The sequence below is a fragment of the Tupaia chinensis genome, unplaced genomic scaffold, assembly GCF_000334495.1.
Source record: "Tupaia chinensis unplaced genomic scaffold, TupChi_1.0 Scaffold000140_1, whole genome shotgun sequence".
In the NCBI taxonomy this organism is placed as follows: domain Eukaryota; kingdom Metazoa; phylum Chordata; class Mammalia; order Scandentia; family Tupaiidae; genus Tupaia; species Tupaia belangeri.
Window position 1 is genome coordinate 5,635,153 of NW_006159610.1, and position 24,753 is coordinate 5,659,905.

Consider the following 24,753-nt stretch of genomic DNA (forward strand, 5'->3'; position numbering starts at 1 on the left):
GGCTGACAGTACGTAAGAGACAGAGCAAAACAGACAAAGGAAATAAAGTTAGAACAAATCGAGAAGCAGGAAATGAGTTTTTAAATATTATGATTAATAATGTAGATAAAATAGATAGCTTCCAAAATGCAGAACATAAATCTAGAAATAAGGAAAATGACAATGAAAATAGAGTTTTTGAAATTAAAAAATAAATAAGTAAATAAGAACACCATGTTCTGATGTACCTCACTCTGACACTGTCTACGGCACCTCCCCTAGTTCAACTTGAATTGCTGGTCAGTCAAGTACTGTCCCTGAGCATGGCTGCATGGACTTATTCACAAAATATTCCAATACCACCTCAACTGCGTTTTCCTTTTCCGCATTCACTTACAATTTAAACTATCTCAAGCCACCATGAAAAGCTGTATCAAGCCATTGAAAGCATTTAAATAACAGCCAAGGGGGGGGGGGGGGGGGAGGAAGGGGGCAAAAGGAAGAATTTGTTTTCTGTTCCAGAACTCTTTACATATGTAGGTGGCCTTATACTTACCATTTTTCTTTTCAGGGACATCTTTGTCTTTGATGCAGCCCAGGCATGTGGAAACTCTCATGCACCCATCAGGAAACTGAACTTGCTCTCTGTTTTGCAGTGATACCCAGGGGTCGAGGTGGGGCATGGAGAAACACTCTGGTATGAACACTCTGGTAGCCCCTGTTCTCAAATACTTTTCATTTAAGACACATTAAAATTTAGAAGAAGGCTTCTCAGAATACAGCACCACAGCCTCTCTGGAAGCTTTCATGATATACCTCAAAGGATATTTTTGACCCTTCATCTAAAAACAACAGCATAGAGAGAGGAGAAGAATGCTTGGGCTCCTCATGGGGCCAGAACTGCCAAAAGATCTAAGGACAGTTGTGCCCACTGGAAGACGACATGAACCTGTGCTACCCGCCCAGCCCCATGGTGAGTGTGATCAGCCGCTCAAATGGTGACTTGGACTATTTTGCAGGAAACAACCAAAATGAACCCTCTTCCTTCTTTTTCCCTGTCTCTAGAGACAGACATCATTGGACATGCCTCAGAGCCTGGGTTAGAACTCAATCCTGAAAATAAGAAGAGTATGGCAGTGGCATCTCGCACAGAAAGTTCATTTCATGAATAAACAATTCCACTGGAGGTCATGGATGGCTTGGACAGCTAGTGTCCCCTGCCCAAATGAGGTACAGTACATGGTACTAAGATAGAAGTCAGCATAGCTAGTTCATGATTCAGCCCTGAACTCACTCGCTGTGTAACCTGATTTAGGACCAGTCATGCCTTTGTGGCTGTTTCCTCAGCTGAGCAATAGGGACAATACTGATGGCTCCACTGAGACCAGGTATTGGCACAGTGGTAGTACAACAGTACCCATATGGGAAAGGTCCTGGGTTAGTATCCCATAATCCCATAATCCCATAACCTCCCTGAGCACACAGAGCATGTGTGGGCCTGTGATCACAGTCATCTGAGGCTGGGGGGTGGATGGTAGCACGAAGACTCTGTTAAGGAGTGCCTGTGTCTCTCTCTTGAAAAATAACCTTTCAGTTCCCCCATGGAGTGTGTGTGTGTGTGTGTGTGTGTGTGTGTGTATATATTATATATATATATAGGAGACATACAATGTCTCTCTTTCATAGCCTGGCTTGCTTCACTCAGTAGTAAATCTTGCATATTTTTTCATATCTTTTTGCTTGTTATGACTGAGTAGTATTCCGTAGAGTATATGTGACACATTTTTTCAATCCATTCATCTGTTCATGGACATTCAAGTAGGTTCCATGTCTTAGAAATTGTGAATAATGCCACAATAAAAATAAAAACACAAGCACTTTACAGACTGAGCATTCTCCTATCCTTTGAGGTGATACCCAGGAGTGGAATTGCTGGATCATATGGTAGTTCTATTTGGAGATCTTTGAGGAACCTCTATTTTGTTCTCCACAGTGCCTGGACTAATTTACATTCCCACCAACAGTGTAGGAGAGTTCCCTTTTTACCACAGATTAGTAAGACTTTTTAACATAATTTTTTAGATTAATGAAAAATTATGTCTGGGCGTAGGAAAAACACGTGAGATTTTTTTTTTCTTTTCATAGTAAAAAGAGGAGTAACTAGTTTGCAGACTCCTTCATGGGGCACAACCCAGTTGTCTCTCATTTCCTGTTCCTCAAGATAAAACTAACTGCTCTACCCCTTGGTCCCAATACCAATATATTATCTTTTCCTTTATCATCTTTGTAGTGACACTCAGAAAGTCAGCCACTGTCTAGTCCAGAGGCTGTGAATTCAGGTGACAGAAGAACCAGGTAAGTAACATAAATGAGTGGACCAAGCTGGGGGTGGGGAAACATGACCATCCCAAGATGACCTATGCTGGCAAAGGGGCCATGACTACTCTGCTCCTGAAATTGTTGGGTTTTGCAGTCGTTCAAGAACAGATGGAAATCTAGAGGTTTATATAAAACATTTGAATGCTGAAAGGTTAACCCAAGATTTTTTAAATGTCTGAAACACAGTAGGTCCAAAGTGCAACCTCTTTTGTAGCCTAACCCCTTTATTTCCACAAGGAAGAATCCTGAGCCCTAAAACCCAACATAGTATAGTTTAAGACTATGGACTTGGAGTTGGCCAAAGCTAGGACTCAAACATTCTGTCTGCAGCTAATTTATGATACGGTCTGGAGGGACCAGCAGTTAGCATAATGGCTACATCTCTGGACTCCCACGTAGTCGACCGCAGTTCGAGTCCCAGACCCGGTGGCTTAAAACTCACACCAGGCGTGTGTGCGTGCGTGCCCAGGATCCCGAGAGAATGGAGGAGAAGGGATTGCAGTGTAGCCATCCCCCCTGGGGGGTGAATTCTAGCTTTCTATCTCTCTGTCTCTCTCTCTCTGTCTGGCAAGCACACGTGCCCTATAGCAAAAACCTCTTAAAAAAAAATACAGTAATGATATGGTCTGGAGTAAATTTCTTACTCTTTTTGAACCCCAGTTCCTTCAACTGAGAAAGAGGGTAATCCTCTATCCCTCATAAAGTTTTTGAAGGAATTAAATAAGATCATAGATTTGCTACATAAAAATTATCAGGTACACAATAGGTATTCAATAAATGTTTCCTTTTCTCTCAAGGCCAGAAGCTAATGATATCACTAGAGCAAGAACCTATAAATCTATGTCCTGAGTCCCCCTTGGTTCCCCCCAGCCCACATCCCAGTATTTCCTGGTCTTCATAGTTCTCATTTTCAGAGACATCACATACGATTTATCCTGGAGCTTGAGCCCTGAGCTATGACTGGGGATGCCTTTGACTTCCTATGAACAAGCCACACCACTTCCTATAGGTCTCACTTTTCCTTTCTGGAATAAAAATAACAACCACCATTAAATGAGAGAATAAATTTATATATTAATATATTAACCTAAATCACAGTAGACCCATCTGCAAAAACCTGGATATCCATGAGTCTGGGATCAGCCTCCGATATATCAATGCTCAACAAATGTGTTCTAAAATGTAAGTTTTACTATTTTGCAGGTATTATGAATTCAACAGATCAGGAGATTATTATCACAGAAAATGACAGACAGCTTGCTCCTCATAGCTCCCAAGATGAGAGGGCATGGGATGTCACACAGGCCACTCGGGGAAGCGCCAAAGTCAGTCAGCAGCGAACAAAGGAAGCAAGAGGGAACTGTGGGCAAGAACCTTTACTGCAGTTAACACAGGAAGCACTGTGCAAGGCAGGTAAGGAAGTTCAAAACAGGCTAGTTTGAATCATTTCAGCAGGCTCAGCGAAGTAGGAACTGACCGTAGATGTCTGGCAGCCCTAGGGGGACCAGAACAGGGGATCGTGGCCCAGAGTGGTTAAGTCCTCCAAGAGCCCTGAAAGGTCTTAGTTGGAGCATGAGTTCTGGATTGGCTGGCTTGCATATGAAATGTGTGCTTGGAGGCCAGGAACTGGCTGGGGCTGGCAGAGGTAGTCCCTCCAGGGTCAGTAAGGTTCTAAATGTCAAGCCTTAGAAACCCAGAAAGAGGAAATGCATGATTACTACATAATGTTCTTAAATCAGTGTTTATCCCCTTTAGCCATTGCTAGAAACATCAGCAGCACGTTGGAGAGGCTTCCTTAACAGGTTCCCAATACAATGAAGAGGGTATGTTACTAAGAGCCTCTGCAGAGAAAGGTCTCTCATGAACAAAAAGAAGAGGAGACCAAGGTGGTCAGAATGGAAAGCATGCAAGATACTAATGCACCCCCAAGCCCAAAGCAGGGTAAGCCATGCTGCTAAGAGGGGGAAAAAAAAAAAAAAGGTTTTATTTTGCTTTGTTTTTCTTCCAGGTAAGCACAGTCCACGCCCTCAGTTGCTAACATCCCAGGGCCCTCTTTCTGAGACTAAATGATGCCTCCACTCTGTCTGAGTGATGAAAATTACATTTGGACCCAGAGATTGCAATGGAATGAAGATTATTCTGCTTGAGTGCATTGACCTTTATCAACCATCTCATCAGAATTTCTGGAGCATGAATCTGTGCTAGGCGCCCTCTGCAACAGTTTGTAAGAAGAAGGATCATTCTTTTCTGGCTCAAGTCCAAAGCATCATGCTCAAGCATCTAGAGATGGGAAAAGCAAATCAAATCCATAGCCTTTTGAAATCTACTTAGGGAATAGTTGTGGGAGACAACAAAAACAGCAGTCAGGCTGCATAAATATCTAGAGAATCCTGGTTTTTACTTGGGTCTAGCTGAAAAAAAAAATTACATTTCTCAATATTCCTCCAATTCAGTCTTGGAGTGGGCATTACACAAATTTACTGGGTTGAGGCTCTTCTCTCAGTTTGACTAGATGATCAGGAAAGAATGGTTAGTACACAGACACGAACTCATGTTCACAAAAAAAAAAAACAAAAAAAAACAAGCTTTTAAACCCAGATTACCAAGATTTTAAAGACCAGGCAACATTTTACTATTTAAGAAAAAATATTTATTTGCAAGAAATGGAAATACAAAAGCATAACAATTTCAATTTATATTTTTTTCAAACTACCAGTAACCTACAAAGCTTTTTTTATTTTTGGTATTTACCTGGCTAAGATAACGAATAAAAAGCCATAAAAACAATGCAATAGGACAGATAATAGACTCACAAGGTATTTAAAGACAGCTGGTCTATATAACTTGTTACAAAAGAGAGGAAAGCCCGAGTGTCAGCATAGACATGAAAGCTCACTGCTGATGGTAGTCCAGGGTCTGCACTGTTAAAACGGGTCACTCACAGTCTGTCAAAGTGTGCTGGTGTTTTCCATAGACTCAGAAAGCATTTTACCTGAAAAGGAGATTTCTGAAGTAGTATGGGCCATGAGTCTATGATGTGAAAAGTTTATGTTCTCCCCCAGCTGGTGAGCAAAGGATGGGAGCAGAGAAATACGACCCAAGACCTCTGGTTTCCATTTTTCCAGAGACAAATAGAAGGTTGGAAGGACAAGACAGGAGACGGATACCAGGTGGAGAGCTCTAGCGTGGGGTAAAGAACTAAAATGTGTTTCCTGCTCAAAAAACCTGAATAATGTACAGTGTGTTCACAGAATCTGCTCAACGTACTCCACAAATCATTGCATTTTCAACATCACTTAGTTCTTTATCCATCTCAAGGTAACCAGTCACTCTTGTTTTCTGTATTTATAAAACAAAAAGACTTAAAACTTGCTTAACATAGCACCCAAGACCTCGGTAAGTATTCAAGAAATATGTCCTTTCCTTCTAGACACTAAGATAAACTAAAGCATTCTAGAATTTTATGTTGCCCCAGATAACAGAATGAAACAACACCCAGCCTTTCCTTGTAGTTAATGTCGATCCTCTGGCCACAAAGCATGAAGGGTTATTCTTCAAAGGTAGGTTTCTCTGCACTGAGAAGTGCTCTGCTGAGAGGACTTTAATATCTTTAATCCTGGCTGGCCATTTTTTTTGATGTGCTCGCACCCTTACAAAATGGGATCTTCCCACTGGACATAACCCCATTACTTTTCTCCCGATGTGCCAATCTGATAGTGGCTCAATTTCAGGAAACCAATTTTGAGCTTTCAGAAAATGTTCCTTCCCCTTACCCACTTCGATCTAATACTATAAGGCTATACATAAAATCTCCCAGCAATGAGGAATTCCTGTCATCCTGCACTCATCTATAAGGCATGTTTAAGGCATACATGAGTATCTAAGACAAGAAAGGAGTGTGGGTGTGTGTATGTGTGCATGTGCATGTGCACCCAGATGCACCTGTGAGAAAGAGACAGACAAGCAGGGAGACCTAGCACAAGGGTCTTGCGGGACAGCTACTAGCCAGTGAAATTTCCTCAGTCCCTCGTATTCTCCAATACTCCCTAGGATCTCAGTCCTCTTTTTTAGCAAAACTGAAAAGTCCTAGGAGTAACTGAGTGAATGAATGGATGAGTAAAAAATCTGAAATCTGTCTCTGGCTCTTCCACTGGCCTCTATTCTCTCTTGTTACTGTCCTCTCAAGGGGGGGTTACCCGATCACATGTCTACAATAACCTCAGCTGAAAACATTCCTATAAAGTGACCCTCGCTAAAGAACTCCCTGGTAATGGCATCAGAGGTCCTGCCAGCACTGCAAGCAGGAGAAAGCAGATTTCCCAGAGACAGGATTCAGTAGAACCAAATGAGTCACTAGTGGCAGATGGGGGAGGCTAAACGTCTTCCCTTGCGTCTCTGCTTCCATGTTAGCAAAGCCAACACAGACGGTCCACCCTTTCACTGGGGGTAGGACATCTTCATTTCTGGATTGTGCTTAAGTCCCACCTTGTATGCTATGCTTATTCTAAGGAGCTGGGCTGGGGGGCCTGATTCTGCTCTGTGCTTCTGCTCCCTCTGAGGACCTGGCAGGGAGGGCCATGAACTTCTGAAGGAAAAAAAAATCTAAGAACATCCTATGACAAAAATGCTGGACACTGAATCACGGCCAGAATACAGAGGAATCGATTCAACATCCCTCCTCCATGGCACTTAGATTCACAGCCACCTTTTGATATCCAACCAGAACCGAGAGACACAGGAAGGGGAAAACCACGGTATTTATAGTTGGTTTGTAAATTAGCTGAACTAAAAACTGCCTTTGCAACCTACAAATTAGGTCTCCAAAGCAAAATCATTTCTATTAACCAAAAGGTTATCTAATTTTGCCTACACCAGTGTCAAGTCTCATCCCCGCCCCCTGCCAGAAAGGAGCAACCCAGTTCAGCTGTCAGATTTTTATATAACACTCTTTCTATGAGCAAGACTCCAGACTCCTAACATTTCACAGAAATTCCTTCCTAAAACTGGCACTGAGGCCTTTCGTTTACAGTTCCCATTTCCAAGTGCGAAGTCGAGAGCTGGGAGAAGAATCATGCTGAGGGGCAGAGGGGTCTGAGTTACCAGGTCTCATCTGGGGAAAGATTACTTGTTCTCTGAAACTTTGCAAGACCTCTCCTTCATTAGTGTAGCCAAAGGAAGGAAAAAGAAAAATGTGTTTACTGATGAAAGACATAATAAAGAGACCTATTTTTCATGACTCTCGGTTGTCCCCACAAGCTTTGAGCATCTTTCAAAACTTAAGTTCAGGCACTAATGTCTGCTATTACTTGGAATCTCCCAAGCTGACCAGGAATTACTGTTAGTCTATGAGACTGCTCAGTGGGGAAAACAAATCCACTGACATTGACGGTTTAACCCTTCAACGGGAAGGGTGCATACACACCCATTCACTATTTGGAATCAATCTGGTGTTATCCAGCCCTCTGGTATTCTCTTGATCCCATTTTGTACTGAACAAAGGTTAACTGTTTCATTCTCTTGACTCACTCAAATAAGCAGAAGACAGATGTTTCTTGAAAGTGAAGCAATGTAAGTTCCTGGAACCTCCTTCAAAGGGCCATTTGTGCTCTCAGGCTAATGTTCCATGTCTCCAAATACAGATTATGTTCTGGAAGGCCAGCTTCCTAAAGAGAAAACCCTGCTGCTTGGAGATTTGGAGAAAGTAGCGTTAAGCAAGGGAGATAAGAGAGAAAACGAAATCTTCAATGCACTAAGGACAAAGGCTACAAGTGTCCTTTTTCTTCTCCCTCCTCATGCCGGGGAACAGGTTCCCTATTCTGGCTATTTCTGGGAGCCTTGGAAACACAATCTGCTTCAGTTGCAGCAGGTGGCTGCCTAGACAGTCACTTCTCTCAGTTCTGCCTTTAAACATAAACCCCTTCCTTTCTCATTGCCCGAATACTCCTTGAGTTAATTCTAGCTTTTTACCTTTTCAAGGCCCCATAGGCTGCCTACGTCAGAATATTACATGGCATATTCAAGAGAGAGATGAGGCAGCAGAGGCCCACAGCTACCAGACACAGGGCAGGCACAGGCGAGTGGAGCAGAGAGGCAGAAGTGGATGCGCATTGGCAGCAGTCCTCCTGCAGAGCCAGACAGTCCCAGCCCGCCCTGGCCAGTGCAAGGGGCAGTGAGAATCGTCCAGACAGCAGGGCTGCCAGGACCACGGCAGTCTCAACCCAGCTTTCACATACTGTGAGAAGGGGAACTTGGCCACCTCCTCATCTGGAAACATTTCCATCACAGTAAAGAGAGAGGAATCACTCACCACAGTGACCCCAAATGGACTGAGACAGACAAAACAGGGATCCGCTTAGGAGGTCTGATGGCAACTGTTAATGACACCAAATCCTATATCTGATACGGAATGAAAGAGCGGGGAGTGGGCTTAATCCCTCTTAAGTATAAGCTCCAATGACAACATAGATGACAAGACAGAGAGACAGAGGGAGAGAGAGAGGGAGAGAGAGAGAAGAGCTTATGCTAAAGACCCCACAGCCACTACTAAAAATAAAATACAATATGTAAGCAAATTTCCTACACAAAATCTTTTTTTACAAACTAGGAATAAACACTGAAGGGGAGTCTTCTACATTACACAACAAAAGGTCATTTCCATTTATTGTTTGTATGAAAGAAGAAAGATTTTTAAAACTACAAAAGTTACTTTTAATCATTAAAAAAATAATAAAAAGTAGGTTGGGGGATAGGTTGTATCTCTTTGGGTGAGCTGCAAAGTAGCCAAACCTGACTCTAACAGGTAAGAACATGGATGCACGAATGGCACCACTCTGACTCCTTCTGTTGAGGCAGAGGAAGAAGAGAGGAGGGCAAAGTAGAAGCAGGGTGGGTGGTGAGGGAGGAGCCAGGGACAGGTGGAAAGACAATCTAGCAAGGTTATCCAAATGCCTGTTGTCAGGAGCAGGGCTTCCCGCTTATTATGGGAACAAGACAGACAGAGAAACCATGGGGCTGCAGAGACACAGACCCAAACAAAGCACAGCCCCATCTTTCCCACCGAGTTCCTCTGGCAGAGGACACATGCTCAAGGGGATTTTTCAATAGAAACTATTTAAAAAAAAAAAAAAAAAAAGAAGAAAGAAAAGGAGAAAGAAAGATGACAAAACACCACCTGGAAAGTGGGAGCCCAGAGCCCAGGTGCCCTCCTAGCGCCAGAGGCCCACAGAAGACTTAGCTAGCTTGGAGGGAGGCAACCGGACCTCTCCAGTGTGGTTGCTAGCAGGAGGCCTCGGCAAGCTAATAAATACTATTTACAAGTGGGGAGGAGAAGCTGGGGTGGGGGGCAGACCTATGCAGATGTGGGGAACCTGGGCATGGGGAAGATCTACAAGCAACAAGATGGGGCAGGTTCGCCTGGAGTAGAATAGCCTGATTCCTTCAGGCATTGCACTTGCGGCCTGAGAATGTGAAGGGGCAGCCCTCGCCTGTCAGGGCTGGTGCCGGGAGGACTGTCCAGCGAGGGCTCCGAGAGCCAGAGTGGGAGAGAGGGGAGCTGACAAGGTGGGCACTCACACCAGAGACCCAGGGATGAGCAGGGAAGGACATGGGTCAGTGCTTTGCCAAATCCTAATAGCATCATGGCATTTCTGTGGCTAGGGTCTGTGGTCACAAGAGTTGTCTATTCTTCAAAGAGGAGTCACACCGCACAGGTGAGAATCAGGCAGTATCTCTTTGGCAATACTTTAGAAATGAGCCTGCTTGTCCCAGCCTCCACCCCTGAAACAATTTCCTATGGCAGTAAGAGAAGGGAGGAAAGGTGGGCTCCGTGCTGCATGGGAGGGGCACAGACAGGGAAAGACAAGGCCTGCACTGCTAACAGAGCTCCTAGGCTGGCCCCCCTACCCCAGCCACAACCGCTCATCCATGTCTTCATCAAGATCCAGAGGCAAAGAGGAAAGAAAAGATTACAACAAAAGGGGTTTGGAGATACGAAAGAAGAGTTAAGGGAAACAGAGAGGGTGGAGTCGGCCTCTTCAGAAGGTGGTGTTCACTCTTCTGTCGAGCTCTACAACGTTGAGTGTTTCGTTCCCCTCCAGTTTGGTGCTGACCCTGTGAAGGCATTGAAAAGAAAAAGAAGGATTAGCCGCCATGTGTGACAGTGATTCTTGAGCTTCGTGACTGATTCAGTGATTCAATGACTGCAACTTTGTGAGCTGGCTCGGGCATGATTCTTGTTCTTTTCCCCTCCTTGTAGCCATTCTCTCCTCCCAAGGTACCAGTTCACCCACTCATTCACATGCCCACCTTCATCCACCCAAGCCAAGACATCCCAACTCAGAGGATAAGCACCATGGTTTAATACCGAGTTGTTATAAATTGCCTTAATCTTCTGCACTTACAAAGGGTACTTGGCCTATGCTAACCAGTGGGAAGAAGAAAATGGAAGGAGAAGGGTTGGTCCCTGGTCTAGAAGAGCTAGCAATCCAGATGGACTCTTAACGTGAACTAATTTGAAATAATAATAAATATATAACAGAAAATAAGCATGTTAATTGTGCAATAGCCTAGAAAGTCTCTTGGCACTCAGAAGAGGGTTAGGAGGGCTTATTATCTGGAAATATCCCAGAACAAGTGGGATTTGAATGGGACTTTGAACAACTGAGTTAAGAGGGCAGAGACTTGTGTCATAAACCAAGCAATTGACCAGCTGGGTCTTCCACAGCTTCCAGTAACAGTCCCAGATTTTCTCTACAACAGGAATACTAATAACAACTCGCCTCTAGGGTAGGTAAAAGGGTCATACAAATGGTATTTGTAAAGTGCTTAAAGTAGCGCAATAATGTACACATAAGAAGTATACATAATTCTGAATCTTCCTTCCTCCCTGGGGTCAGGAGAAGAAGGCTACAGAATCCGAAGTGGAAGCTTTCCCACTTACATTGGAACAGCCTCATTGCCGGGAGGCAGAGGAGCAGAGTTAAGGTAAATCACCAACCACACCACACAGGAGTGTGTGTGCAGGACCCCTGACTGTGCCGATTGGCATAGCCAGGTGCCTCCCTGCCACAACAGCAATACCTGGTGGCCATGCAAGCCTTTGTGTTTACAATGGGCTTTCCCTCTAACCATCTAAGAGAAGCAGCACTTGGAGAACTGGAGCCCAGCACAGATTATCTTCAGTGTAAAGACAAGTGCATGCACAGTGCCTCTCAAATGGTTTTCCCCAATACATAATGAAATGTGTAGTCATAATACATGTGTTTTTACAGATAAATCATAAACACCTGTCACTCTGTAACACAACACACATTTACTCCCTAGGGGGAAGAAAGCTACAGACTATGTCTTCAGGTGCACTGACATAAACACATTGCTGTAACCTGGACTGCATGCTCACTCATGTGGTTTTGGAGGGAGAATGGGGCCTAGGTTCATTCCAGCAGTACCACAAGTAAACCCAAATGGAAAAGGTCCTAGGTTCATGTCCCGGGACTTCCCTGATATTACTGAGCATGCGTGTGCCTGTGATCCAGGCTGGCTGAGATAGAGTCGGACACTGCACGAGGACCCTGTGGGGCACCCATCCCTTGACCTGTCTCTCTTTCATGAAAGAAATAAATAAACTTAAAGGGAAGAAAAAAAAAAAAAGATGGTAGAGGAAGGGGTTAAGGTCCTCCCCTACTTATGCCGTAGACGTGGGGGAGCTCATGAGACATCTCTCCCCTGTCTCTGCTCAGGGCAGTCATTGACCCACGGCATAGTCTCCTCCGTCTCAGGTCGTGGAAATAGGTGCTGAGAGAGCCAAGAGACTGGATGAGGCTTGGAACATTGACACCCTACACTGCAGATTGCTGAGTCATAACGCACCCCAGGGCACTAAAGGAGTCAATCTGTGTGCATGTGACTCACAGGTGCTGTTGCAGCTCCAACAGCACTGACTTCTCCAGGCTGGTCTCATTTGAGATAATGAAGTGGGGAAGATCCACATCCGGCCTGGACTCCAGCCCTGATGCTCTGAGCAATGAGGATCCTCGATCCCAGGCCCCAAGCTCCCCAGCTGAGGCTGGGCTGGACGGCTCCTCCAGGGGAGAATGTTCCTCATAGATCAGCAGGTTCCTGGATCTCACTGAGGACAAAGCAAAGTAACAAGGTGTGAGCAGAAGACTGCTGGGGTTCAGCACAGTCCCTCATCCCAGGTGCCCGGGGCTGGAGGCAGATGACAACTGGTGTGTTCTCGTTGCCTAGCAGAGGGTGCCTGCTGGACTTGGCTTTCTGTAAAGGCTTCAGGCTTTTGGAGTTTGTGCAATGAAAAATTATAGCAATTATACAGTGCTGGAAGAACAATAGAAAAGCAAATAAACATGAAGCAAACTACCACCCCCACTGCTTTGAAAATAAAACTCTCCTCCTTATCCACCCAAAAACAATTTGTGGAGAATATGGGAGTCAAATATTTAGAGCTGTCCAGACCCAGCTAAAAGATGCAGCATCCCCAGTGAGTAGCTCTTGCAGCGAGACAAGGGACAAGGGCATTTTCCTGTAGAAACTGGAGAGAGGACACAAAACCACAAATCAAAGGACAGAGCCTCTTTGTTTTAGAGGATGGTCACATAACTAGATGGCTTGGTAGCAATTTTCCACAACATAGAAGCTGTGTTCCCATTGGCTCTCAATTAAATTTAGAAATATATTTCCTTGAGAAAAAAAGAATTTCCCCATGGGCCACTGAAATGATTTGATTAGACTGTTAGTACTTCTGGCATGTAGTTGGCAGGAATACACCTGCTGGTGAAAATCGAGACTTTTCACAATGGCAAAATTATCCCTATCCCCAATCTAATACTCTGAATTTCATGTTTGTTCTTATTAGTGTGTACACATATTTGCCCGTACTCCTTACTCAACACCCCTTTACTTCCTGTATATGTAAAAGAGATTCCTGGCTAGATGAAAACATCATGTATTTCTTTTGTAGCACCAGAGCCTCCAAATCTTGGGCGTTGTGTTTTATAAAACAGACAGGGGACCAGCAGTTGGCGTAATGGCTATGTCGCTGTACTCCCACATAGTCGACCGCGGTTCGTGTCCTGGACCCGGTGGCTTAAAACTCACGCCAGGCGCGTGTGCATGTGTGCCCAAGATCCCGAGAGGAGAATGGAGGAGAAGGGATTGCGGCATGGCCACCCCCTTGGGGGGAGATTTTTTGCTTTCTGTCTCTCTGTCTCTCTCTGTCCTTCTGGCAAGCACACGTGCCCTACAGCAAAAAAAACAAACAAACAAAAAAAAAACTCTCAAAAAAAAAAAAAAAGAAAGAAAAGAAAAGAAAACCCAGACTGATTCCTCAATTTGATTCAATTTAACAAACTCTACAAAAGCATTTCATAGGACTGAGTGGAGGTAGAAATACAGGCATTCTCTTAAAATGTCACAAGAAGCTTCACACTCTTCCCTCCCTCATCCCTAACCTCCTTGGCTGTCGGGAGATACAGTCTAGGGTAGAGATTTGCAGATGGTGTTCTGCTGAGCTCTGGAGCACAGCCCACTAGGACAGGAGCACAAGGGAAGCTGCAGTCTGGGTACCAGACTCCCACGTGCCTCTTCAAGTGGAGAAACTCCATTTTACCACTTTTAAAAACTTGGACTGTTAGGTCAGCCTGTAGCCTAATGGTTAAAAGAGTCAGATTCCACATGGTCGATCCTTTTCCACTCCTGATCCTAGAAGCCTGAAAAACACATGCTCATATGTGTGCACACCCCAAATCTTCACAGGGTGGAGAAATGGAAGAGAAGGGACTGCTTTATGATCATGTTCCAGTGAGGAGTGCTTCAATCTTCTCTCTCTCTCTCTCTGACAAGTACGCACACTCCCTGGCAACTAAACACTAAATGGATAATTTGTACTTTCACCACAGATTCCTTTCAGAAAGCTAAGAAATCAACCCAAGAGACTTGGTAGGTGCAGAGCGCTCTTACCAACAGAAGCTGTGTATGGCTCGGGCATGGAATGCTGGCTGGGCAGCGCCATCTTGGTAGCAGAAGGGTAGGGTCCGTAGCCCTGGAAGAAGCTGCCAAATGCAACAGCAAAGCAGAGCACGACAACCTGGAGCAGAAGGACAGAAATGGAGCTGAGGAGTCAATCCAGGCACCAGAGCAAACCTTTAGATCTCCATCACCTGGGACACCAGGGAGCACACATCCCTTTGCCAGGCTAGCAGACAGCACCCTAGGGCACGGCACTGTGATGCCCACAGCCGGACAGCCGACAGCAAGCTGCCTGGTCTCTCCCACTGCACAGCACTTGGCCGTGGCAAACTGGAAGGGCTAGAGTTGAGCTGGGCTGGAGCAGGTACCACACTGTCCTCTGGGACACTCACCATGAGGCAGGTGCCGGTCTGTGTGCCAGCTAACTTGCAAGTACGAGAGACTTTCCCCATCACCAAGGTCTGAAGCTTCTGGAGTTGCTGAAGGAGAGTTCTGTCAATGATAATGCATACAAGCCATGAAGAGAGTCTGAGAGATGGCACATGCTTTTTTGTACCCCCCACCCCATATGCCGGGACAGTTGCTAAAACTCTGCATCTGCCTTGAACAGAGAATTGAGGAGCAGTTTCCTCTGGAGGAAGAAACGGGTACCAGTTTCCAATGAAGAGTTCACTGGGGCTCAGAATGAGCCTTAACACTTTCATAGCTAGATCTACTCTCGTGCTATTCCGAGGTAGAGGTGAATGCCCCCACATCACCCCTGGAAGGCCATGACTTGTTTGCCAAACACTGAGAACAAAATCATAGAACAGGCTGATGGGATGGTCGTTGATGGTCTCAAAGTGCGTGTCCCTCCCAAAGTCTTAGGTTGAAATCTAGCCCCTAACAGGATGGTAGCAGGAGGTGAGGCCTTTGGGAGTGGAGTGGCTCATGAGAGCAGAGTTTTCATAACTGGGTGTCGGCGTCTGCCCCAGGGCTTGGGTCTGGTTGAATCATGATCAGGGCGCTGCCGGTGGGGAAGAGAAAGAGGACGACAAAGAGAAAGCCCTCCATCTTGCCAGGACCTGGGAACTGGAAAGAATGAGACAAAGGGAGAGAGTAGAAATGCCGATGGAAACATAAGAAAGGAGAAAAGTCAGGAGAGGAAGGAAGGAGAGCAAAAATGGCAAATGGCATAGAACAACTGAAGGAGCGGCCAGAGAAGTAGCCCTGGTTGGAAACGCCAACCGCACCACTGGGTATTCAAACAGCAAATTAGGAGAGAGAGCAGAGTCAGAGAGACAGAGAGAGAAGAGAGAAGGAGGTGGAAGAGGAGAGGAAAAGCAAAAAGGGCCTTGGGTAGGGCAGGAGGCAAGCAGCCATCTGTACCTCAAGCCTGTGATTCCAAAAGGCTCATATCACCTCCACAGTCAGAAATGAAGCCCAAAACTGAAAGAGTGAAGATGCCTGCTTAATTGGAGCCCCACACTTAGGGACAGCGACTGTGAAAACTACACTCTTTGAACATGAGAATAGCATTATATACTCTGCTTTGAGTGGCATCTGGACACAGAGAGAGCAGTTGGTGAAATTCTTTGCAAATTCTGAACACTGCAAAGCACAGAAAAGCATCTGACAACACACCCTCCTGAACAGAGCAGCCAGATGACTTCAGCATGAATGGTGTAAAGAGCTGAAGCTGCTCCCGCCCTCATCCCTTAGCCTCAAGCCCAACGCACATTGCGAAGTGGAAAGATGTGATGAGCAGATACTTTTCCTTGAGTCTCAAGGATTTTCAGAAAATTCATGCTGTGAGGGAACGTTAGAGCGCCACACAAGCTCGCTGGGGAACTTCAGCAAATTCATTCTTTGCAGAAGAATTCAAGCTTTCACAGATAACTTGCTTCTCATCACAGTCTGTCCCCTGAATAGCTTTTAAGTACTAGTAGGACAAATAGATTTTTCCAGGGTTTGAAACTTTTCCTCTGGCTAAGTACCAATGAAACAAGTTCTCCCAACTTAGGCAAATTAAAAACAGGTTGGCTATCAGAATGGTTTTGCTTTCGGCAGTTTAAATGAATTGGAGCAATGGGAGACTTGGGGCACTGGCCCAGTGCACATAATGGGCATTTTCTAAACTCGAAAATCCCTGCACGGTCCCACCTACTCCACATTTTTGTCTGGCACATTGATGTGAATTTAAGTGAAACAAAACCATTTATCCTATGGATTAGTATCATTAATTTAAGTTCTATTCAGGACTGGCCCCATTGCCTAGCAGTTACGGTAACTGGATTCCATATGGCCAACCACAGTTCAAGTCCTAGCACCAGTGGCTTGAAAAACACATTTGGGTCATGGGTTCATGACTTGAAAAACATCTAGGTTAGGGGCACGTGCATGCCACAAATCCCAACAGGAAATGAAGAAGGGATTGTGGTGTGGTCATGCCCCTTTAAGAGTTGTTTTTTCTCCTCCCCCTCTCTCTCTCTAGCAAGCACATGTGCACTCAGGCAATAAAATCCTTTTTAAAAATTTCTATTTAATATGGAGGAGACCAGCAGTTAGCGTAATGGCTATGTCGCTGAACTCCCACATAGTCGACTGTGGTACGTGTCCTGGACCCGGTGGCTTAAAACTCACGTGGGGCGCATGTGCGCGCATGCCCAAGATCCCGAGAGGAGAATGGAGGAGAAGGGATTGCGGCGTGGCCATCCTGCCTGGGGGGTGACTTCTCGCTTTCTGTCTCTCTTTCTCTCTCTGTCTGGCGAGCGCACTCGCTCTATAGCAAAAACCTCTCCCCAAAAAAAGAACAAAAATTCTATTTAATATGGAGGTCTGATTTGTACTTAATTTTATATTGTTTCTGGTTATACAGAAGTGACCACATGTAGCTCGGACCTGGATTATGCTGTTTATATACATTCAAACAACATATTCTTCCTTTTTAAGTTTGTCAGAGGTCACGCGCACTCACCAGAGACTCAAGGCTGAGAAATACCGATAGTGTGATTATTTTAAATTGCACCTAAAGAAAAGGTTTGCAACTATGTGGACCTTTGCTACAACACCTTTTTTCTCGTCAACCTTTTCTCTCTTCCCCAGAAAGCCCTCCTCCCACTCACCAGCGCAATATCTTTCAAAACAGAGCTGAGTGATCTGCACAGCCATTTCTGGAGAGGGCCTGCATTCTCACAGAGCTGAGGGTTTGTTGGCCCTTGTACATATTAGACTGACAGCAACTGTAAAGTCATTTCCCAAAGCCTCATTGGGTGCCCCCTGCTTGTGTTTCCGAAGTCCTGGGGCAGACATAGAAGTCGGCCCATTGATAAAACCATGCATCACATAAGCCCTTTTCTCTCGAGCTGGCCACAGCCCATGGAATCTTTGCTGACTGCTAAGCTGTGAAAGGGGCCTCCCTGCTCCCTTGGCCTATTGAAAGACGCTCCATCGAGTGATGGTTGCCACTTGCACCAGGGACCCCACCTTTTCCCTGGGCACTCCTGCTTCCTCAAAGTGCTGAAGTTTAGCTGTGCTCTGGGGGCAGCTCTTCCCCACATAGCCTTCAGTTACACGGTGCCTTTCCAGATGGTACTAAAGCCATGCTCCTTTTGCTCCAAAGGCTTTAGGTATTTGGAAAGAGAAACCATCACTTCCAGTTTTTACCAGCAGTGCCCACTTACCCACAACCATCCCTTACTTCTTCCCTGCCCATCCCCTACTCCTTGCCTGTTTTTGGAGTGTGTACACAGAGGAAACAAATTCCACGTAACAGTCAGAATCACTTCTCCCTTCCAATGTGTGGTAGAGATCACAGGGCCTGGTGCACCTGTCCCTAGAATGAACAGAACCCCAGGAGGCTCCCCGGTACCTCCTGAAGACAGACTTCTAGCAGATCGGATATACTAAAGCCCATTGAGAGACTACCTCAGTCTCAAGTTGGAGCCCTCGCTCCCCTCTCCTCACCCCTATTATCATGATACGAAGTGCTACAGTGCAAAATTTGGAAGAAGGGCCATTGAGTGTGACTGGAGAAGGCCGAGAAGGCTTCATGCTTACTAACTGCAGCGTTCTTTACTTGGCATTCATGGAAACACTCTTTCCAAATTCAAACATGATTATATTCTGAATCTACTGCAAATGAAAATGGTTGTTTAATGGTCCCTGATTTCTAACAGTTTATAATCCAACTCTAAAATGAGCAAACATGTAGTTTAAAATACATATTTTTGGCTTGATATTTTGGTGGAAAGCAACAGTGACTAATAACATGCTGTTTGTTGCCACTTCTCCCACTTGGGTTGGTGAAGGTAAACGGAACTCAGAGTGGCAATGACAACACTCTGAAGGCCCCATCAATCAGCAACCCTGCAGCATCTCACCAGCAGAAAGTGGATTCATTCAGCCATCCCAAAAATCTAAAGAGATTTCTAGGATGCAGTCAGTGTGGGAAATTTGTATTCATTCATATAACAGAGACAATCATTTTTATCATAAGGAATGAAAATGAACAGAGATCGAGTGCCCAATTACTGAGTTTCAGTACCTTCATATACTGACAGACTAAGTAATTATTTCAAAGTCACATAAATAGTAAGTAGAAGACTTGCTGCATAAATCCAAATCTATCTAACACCATAGCTTATCTCTAAGGGCTCTTGAAAAGTTCATGGAAAATGTATGTTTTGGGAAAAAAAAATTAGGCATAGATTTCAAACTTTTTTGTACTAAAATAAACTCATATCTTAATCCCATTTCTCTTTTTGAAGTCCCCTAGTACTTTTCAACAAGGTAAGGCATGGTACCTTAATCAATCACTTGAAAAACAAAATACTTCCCAGTTAAGAAAATTATTCTTAAATCCAGTGACATCAACATCATTCTGATCACAGCTCAACTAAAAGCTATGTTCTTTTTTTTTTTTTTAAACGTTTTTGCCATACAGCACATGTGCTTGTTAGAAAGAGACAGAGACAAAGATAGGGAAAGTGAGAAATCACACCCCAGAGAGGATAACCACGCCACAATTCCTTCTCCTTCATTTTCCTCTAGGGATTTTGGACACACATACACACAGACCTGGCATGATTTTCAAGCCACCATGTCCAGGGCTCAAACTGTGGTCGGCCATGGGGGAGACCAGTGCCTTAACTACTGCACTACCAGCTGACTCCAATGTTCCTTTTTAGATATGAAAGTGTTTCTACTAAAAGAGACTGAGCTGCAGATGAAAGAGTCACAGGAAAATCCTGGAAGAAATAATGAGCCACCCTAAAACCCAGCCCAATGGCAATGAGAGGCACATTAACAAAATGTCAGTGATAATAACACAAATAAAAATCGTAAGGGCAACTAAAACATTCTGTGGTACAGCTCTGGAAACACCGAAGATAAAAGGCAGGTTATAGATAAAAGAATCAAGGATGCACCTTGCCCTACTTCCGTTGTCAGGAAGTCAAGCCTGGCCTTTATTTGAAAAAATGGAAAATATGAGACCTGTTCCTCTGTCAGAACCAAAGAAGTTGATGAAATGGCTTTAGGATTGTTCAGCTTGTGTACCAAAACCAGGGATCAAGCTCCGGAGGCAGAAAAATCTAAGTTTAGATCTCAGTACTATGGCTATGTGCCTTTAAAGACAAAGCTTATGGGACCAGCAGATAGTGTAATGGCTATGTCACTGGACTCCCATGTAGTTGACCGCAGTTCAAGTCCTGAACCCAGTGGCTTAAACTCATGCCAGGCACATGTACATGCATGTCCAAGATCCTGAGAAGAGAACGGAGGAAAAGGGATTGTAGCATGGCCATCCCCCCTAGGTAGCATCTCACTTTCTCTCTCTCTTTCTGTTTCTCTCTTCTGGTGAGTACATATACACTCTAGCAAATTAAAATCAACCCCCCTTGGGGGGGTTATTTCTCACTTTCTGTCTCTCTGTCTTTCTGGCAAGCACACGTGCCCTATAGCAAAAACCTCTCAAAAAAAAAAGAAAAAAAAAAGCTTATTTAGTTAATGAGAAAGAGAGACACAGGTACCCCTGACAGGGTCTTACTACACCACAATACTCCTCTAAGCATCCCAGCTAGCCAGAATTTAATGTGGCTGGTGTGTTTAAGTCCACCCAGTATCCAAACCTGGGCCTTCCACATGGCTCCAGCATTACTCAGTGGCACCCTACCACCTATGCCACTACTTTGGGCCAACTATCTGCCTTTAATCAAGTTACTTACATTCTGAGCTTGGGAAAGTAATCAAAAGTAATTCCTCTGACCACATTAGTTAAAGGAAGAATGAGAGACTCCCCCTTCCTGGGCTACTCTGGGCTTATTGAAGCGTACTTTTTCTTTTTTTTTAATTTGCTAGAGGGTATGTGTACTCACCAGAAGAGAGAAAGTGAGAAACCACCCTGCTACAGACTATGGTGACTTCGCAATCCTTCTCAATATTTCCTTTCAGGATTTTGAATATGTACTCACACGGGCCGGGCATGTTTTCTAAACCACTGGGTCTAGGACTTGAGCTATTTAGTCAGTCATGTGGGATCTAACAACCTTAACTACCATGCCACCAACTGGCTCACGAATACATCTTTGAAGAGTGCTTGCTCTCCCCTTTCACTAGTGACAGATAAAGCCAGCCCTTTTTATGAGGAAGCCTGTGACCTCATAACTACGTTGGTTTGAGCTACTGTGGTACTTTGATGCCACTGGGACAGATGTCACTGCCTGCAGCCTTGGGAGCCTGGATGACAGCTGCTGCCCTGCCTGCATGATAGGCTAGGTGGAGATAAGGCTGCAATCAGATGAAATGGAAAAATTATTTTAATACTAAAGCTATAAAATGTCAACCATGGGACAGACCCAATGGTGTCTTACAGCTCAGTATAAATTTCTCTTTATTATTTTGTTTAAAATCATCAGTGATCATGGCTAATAATGGCTTAATGAATTATTGGGCTTCCAGGAGCAAGGTCTTAATTTACAGAAAGGAATACTCTTAGCATACGTTTATATGGGCCAACAGATTTTTCACAACTTGTTAAACTGGAGTGTCCAACACTTGATTGAAAATGCGGATTGTATCCTGTGGTGAGATGTAAAAATAAACTTGGTGGCTATCCTCTACAGTTCCTTGCAAAAGAGCAGTCAAAGGCAGCTGCCAGCCTTCCCCAAAATAACCCATCACCCTATATCTCTGGAGGCATTCAGAGGAAATTGGGCAAAACACTGCAAAGCATCCAAGACTGTGAGACACAGTCTTATAATAACTGGGAAACGCATCAACAGCCTCGTATCTACATTTGTTATCATGGTTTTTCGATTCTCTCATTTACAAGAAAGAGCAAGAGAGTGAGAATATGGCACATTAGAATTGGAGCACACGGGTACCAAATTCCCCACTGGAATTAGAAATCAGGACCCGGGAATAAGAACTACCTGATGGTTCGCAGTGCTTAAACAAGGTCCTCCCTGTAGAGAAACTTTCCATTAAATCTTGTAACACATCTTACTTGGAATTTGCTAAGCTATAGGAGAGTGCATACTTTCCAAATAAATCAGCATCTTTCAGAGATAAAGGAACTTCTTCACACCCTCATGGAAGTACCTAGAGCAGTGATTTCCAAATTCCAAGCATGAACCATCTAGTAGGTGAAGGCAAATGGGTGATGACTAGTGTATTTTCTAATGAAATGGAATCATAGACTACAAAGTATCAGAGGGCATCATACATATAAATAATTACTAGTGTGTGAAGTACTCACATCAATTAGGTACCTGATGTATATGTATGCTTGTATTGTGTGTCTGGTGTATCATTTGCACTACATAAAATATAAAATGTTTATACAATTTTAAAAGTCTGGGTACTATTTTCCTAGTACACACATTCAAAAAATATCAGTGGCTATCAAGTGGTCTCATGGAACAGATGACAGGCCATGTCCTCCTGAGACAAAGTCCTAATTGAATACCCTCCTTTCCCACCTCACCTCAGTCACCTAGAGTTAGCATTGGGGAAGCTTTGAGGATTAAAAAGGGAGCATCCAGAAGCTGAAACATCTATCTCAAAGCACTGGGGTGGAGGGTGGGCAGGTATTGAGACACAATGTCAATAATTAGAAGTTCTGCAGATTTAAGGGGTCATATCCATAGTGAAGGGAGCTGAGTTTTACATGGCCAACTGCTGTTTGAATCCTGGACTCAGCAGCTTGAAAAAGGCATCGAGCATGGTATGCATCCCCAAATCCCAAGAGGATGGTGAAATGGAGGAGAAGGGATTGCAACATAAACATATCTCATTGCAATATAACCATACTTTCTCTCTTCCTCTCTCTCTCTCTCTCTGTCTCTCTGTCTCTGGCATGTGCATGTGTCCTCTAGAAATTTAAAAAAAGAAAAGAAAGAAGTTCTATCCATTTCATAATGATATTTAAGAAAGATCATGGGGACCAGCAGATGGTGTAATGGTTACACCATTGGACTCCCACATAGTCTACCACAGTTTAAGTCTCAGACCCAGCAGCTTAAAACTCACACCTAGTATGTGTGTGTGCCTGCCCCAAATCCCAAGAGGAGAATAGAGAAGGGACTGTGGTATGGCCATCCCCCTTGGTGAGGATTTCTCACTTTCTGTCTCTTCAGCAAGCATGTACACCCTATAGCAAAAAAAAACCTTCTCTAAAATAAAAAAATAAAGATAGAAAGATCATCATCTCAAAGACTTAAATGCTAAAATGTGACATCTCCATAAGACTACTATATCAGCTAAAACTCCTAAATTTGGGGTAGATACCTATCTGCTTAAAATCTGGGGGGACCAGCAGATGGTGTAATGGCTACATCACTGGACTCCCATGTAGTCACCCGCAGTTTGAGTCCCAGACCTGATGGCTTAAACTCACACTGGGTGCATGTGCGTGTGTGCCCAAGATCCCGAGAGGAGAATAGAAGAGAAGGGATTGCAGCATGGCCTTCCCCCTGGGGGGTGATTTCTCACTTTCTGTCTTTCGGTCTCTCCGTCTTTCTGGCTTTTTATGGCGAGCGGATGTTCTCTATAGCAAAAACCTTTCCAAAAAAAAAAAATCTTTTATGGAAGTTTTGAGCGTTGTTTATAGGGCTGTGTCTTAAATGAAAAAATAATAATAATGAAAAAGACTAATATGAAAATTCTCCTTTTCCTTCCTGTGTAATTGCTACACTCCAGGAGGCTTATTTATTTTGCAGGGACCAAAGGATATTTCCGAAATATTACATACTGGTCCAGGAACACAGAAAAGAGAGTTCTAAAATGTTTTCTGGGGCTGTGGAATTTCTAACTTTGCCACTAAGTTACATTAAAATGCCTTTCTAATATTTCTGGAGAACTTAGTATAGTACTCAACAATCCTTTGAAGTCTGAAATATTTCCATGTGAAAAAAAGCTTATACTCTCCATGCAACAAGAAGTTAAGAGATAACTCCAGGAGGCTTATTTATTTTGCAGGGACCAAAGGATATTTCCGAAATATTACATACTGGTCCAGGAACACAGAAAAGAGAGTTCTAAAATGTTTTCTGGGGCTGTGGAATTTCTAACTTTGCCACTAAGTTACATTAAAATGTCTTTCTAATATTTCTGGAGAACTTAGTATAGTACTCAACAATCCTTTGAAGTCTGAAATATTTCCATGTGAAAAAAAAAGCTTATACTCTCCATGCAACAAGAAGTTAAGAGATAATGGAAAAATGAAAAGAAATGAATTAAACCAAGAAAAAAGTCTATAGAAAAGTAAATTGAGTCATTCATCAGTCCTCGAATGGCTTCTCTGTATACAGCAGAGAATGTGCTCAGCAAGTTACCATCAGTCCAATAGAAAAAAGAATTCCTACACAGAGACCTCAATGGTGTGCAGGAAACAAACACACAAAACTAGTGCAAGTGGACACAGCTGTGTGGGCTCAACAAGCAAATCAGAAGAGCCAGAGCTCCATCAAAGCCCAGCAGAGTCACCCCAAAGACCTTCACCACAACCCGCCATAGATTTTAAAGAATAAGAAAAGTGCAGTTAGAGAGAAGGACTATAGCTAAGAGGAAGGTCAAAGAGTCAGAATCAAGGAATTCAATTCTTTTTTCTAATAACAATAGGGATATCTGTTAGGTCAAGCATGTCCTTTAATTTTGAAGAGGTTGGCAAAGAGAACAAATGAAGCCACACACCACACATCTTAAGGTTTCTTTCCATCCTACCCCCAACCCAGGCAAACTGTGTCCACAAGGTACCCCCAACTCCTATGTCTTCCAGCTCCCTTGAATGCTGAGTTTGAAGTTAGAATTTTGGGACTCCCCAGGGTGTTTTGCCAAAACACAGTGGTATGAGCAGAGCTTCCCCAGCCATGGCTTACACCACTGCTCTTCTCATTTCTGGTTCTGCCCCTAACCGCTCCAGAGAGATAGACC

The 24,753-nt window shown here is 44.1% G+C and overlaps 1 protein-coding gene across 1 annotated transcript in view; it reads right to left on the minus strand.

Annotated features, from left to right (window-relative positions):
- Positions 1 to 5,813: 5,813 nt before the first annotated feature.
- The window catches only part of CREB3L2 (cAMP responsive element binding protein 3 like 2), a 146,897-nt gene continuing 127,957 nt past the window's right edge, over positions 5,814 to 24,753 (minus strand). Inside the window, exons 9-12 of the mRNA XM_006145022.3 lie at positions 14,733 to 14,832; positions 14,332 to 14,458; positions 12,268 to 12,484; positions 5,814 to 10,467 (exon numbers count right to left, since the gene is read on the minus strand). Coding sequence (XP_006145084.1) covers positions 10,392 to 10,467; positions 12,268 to 12,484; positions 14,332 to 14,458; positions 14,733 to 14,832 — 520 coding nt within the window. The 3' untranslated portion in view covers positions 5,814 to 10,391. The remainder of the gene's footprint in view (positions 10,468 to 12,267; positions 12,485 to 14,331; positions 14,459 to 14,732; positions 14,833 to 24,753) is intronic.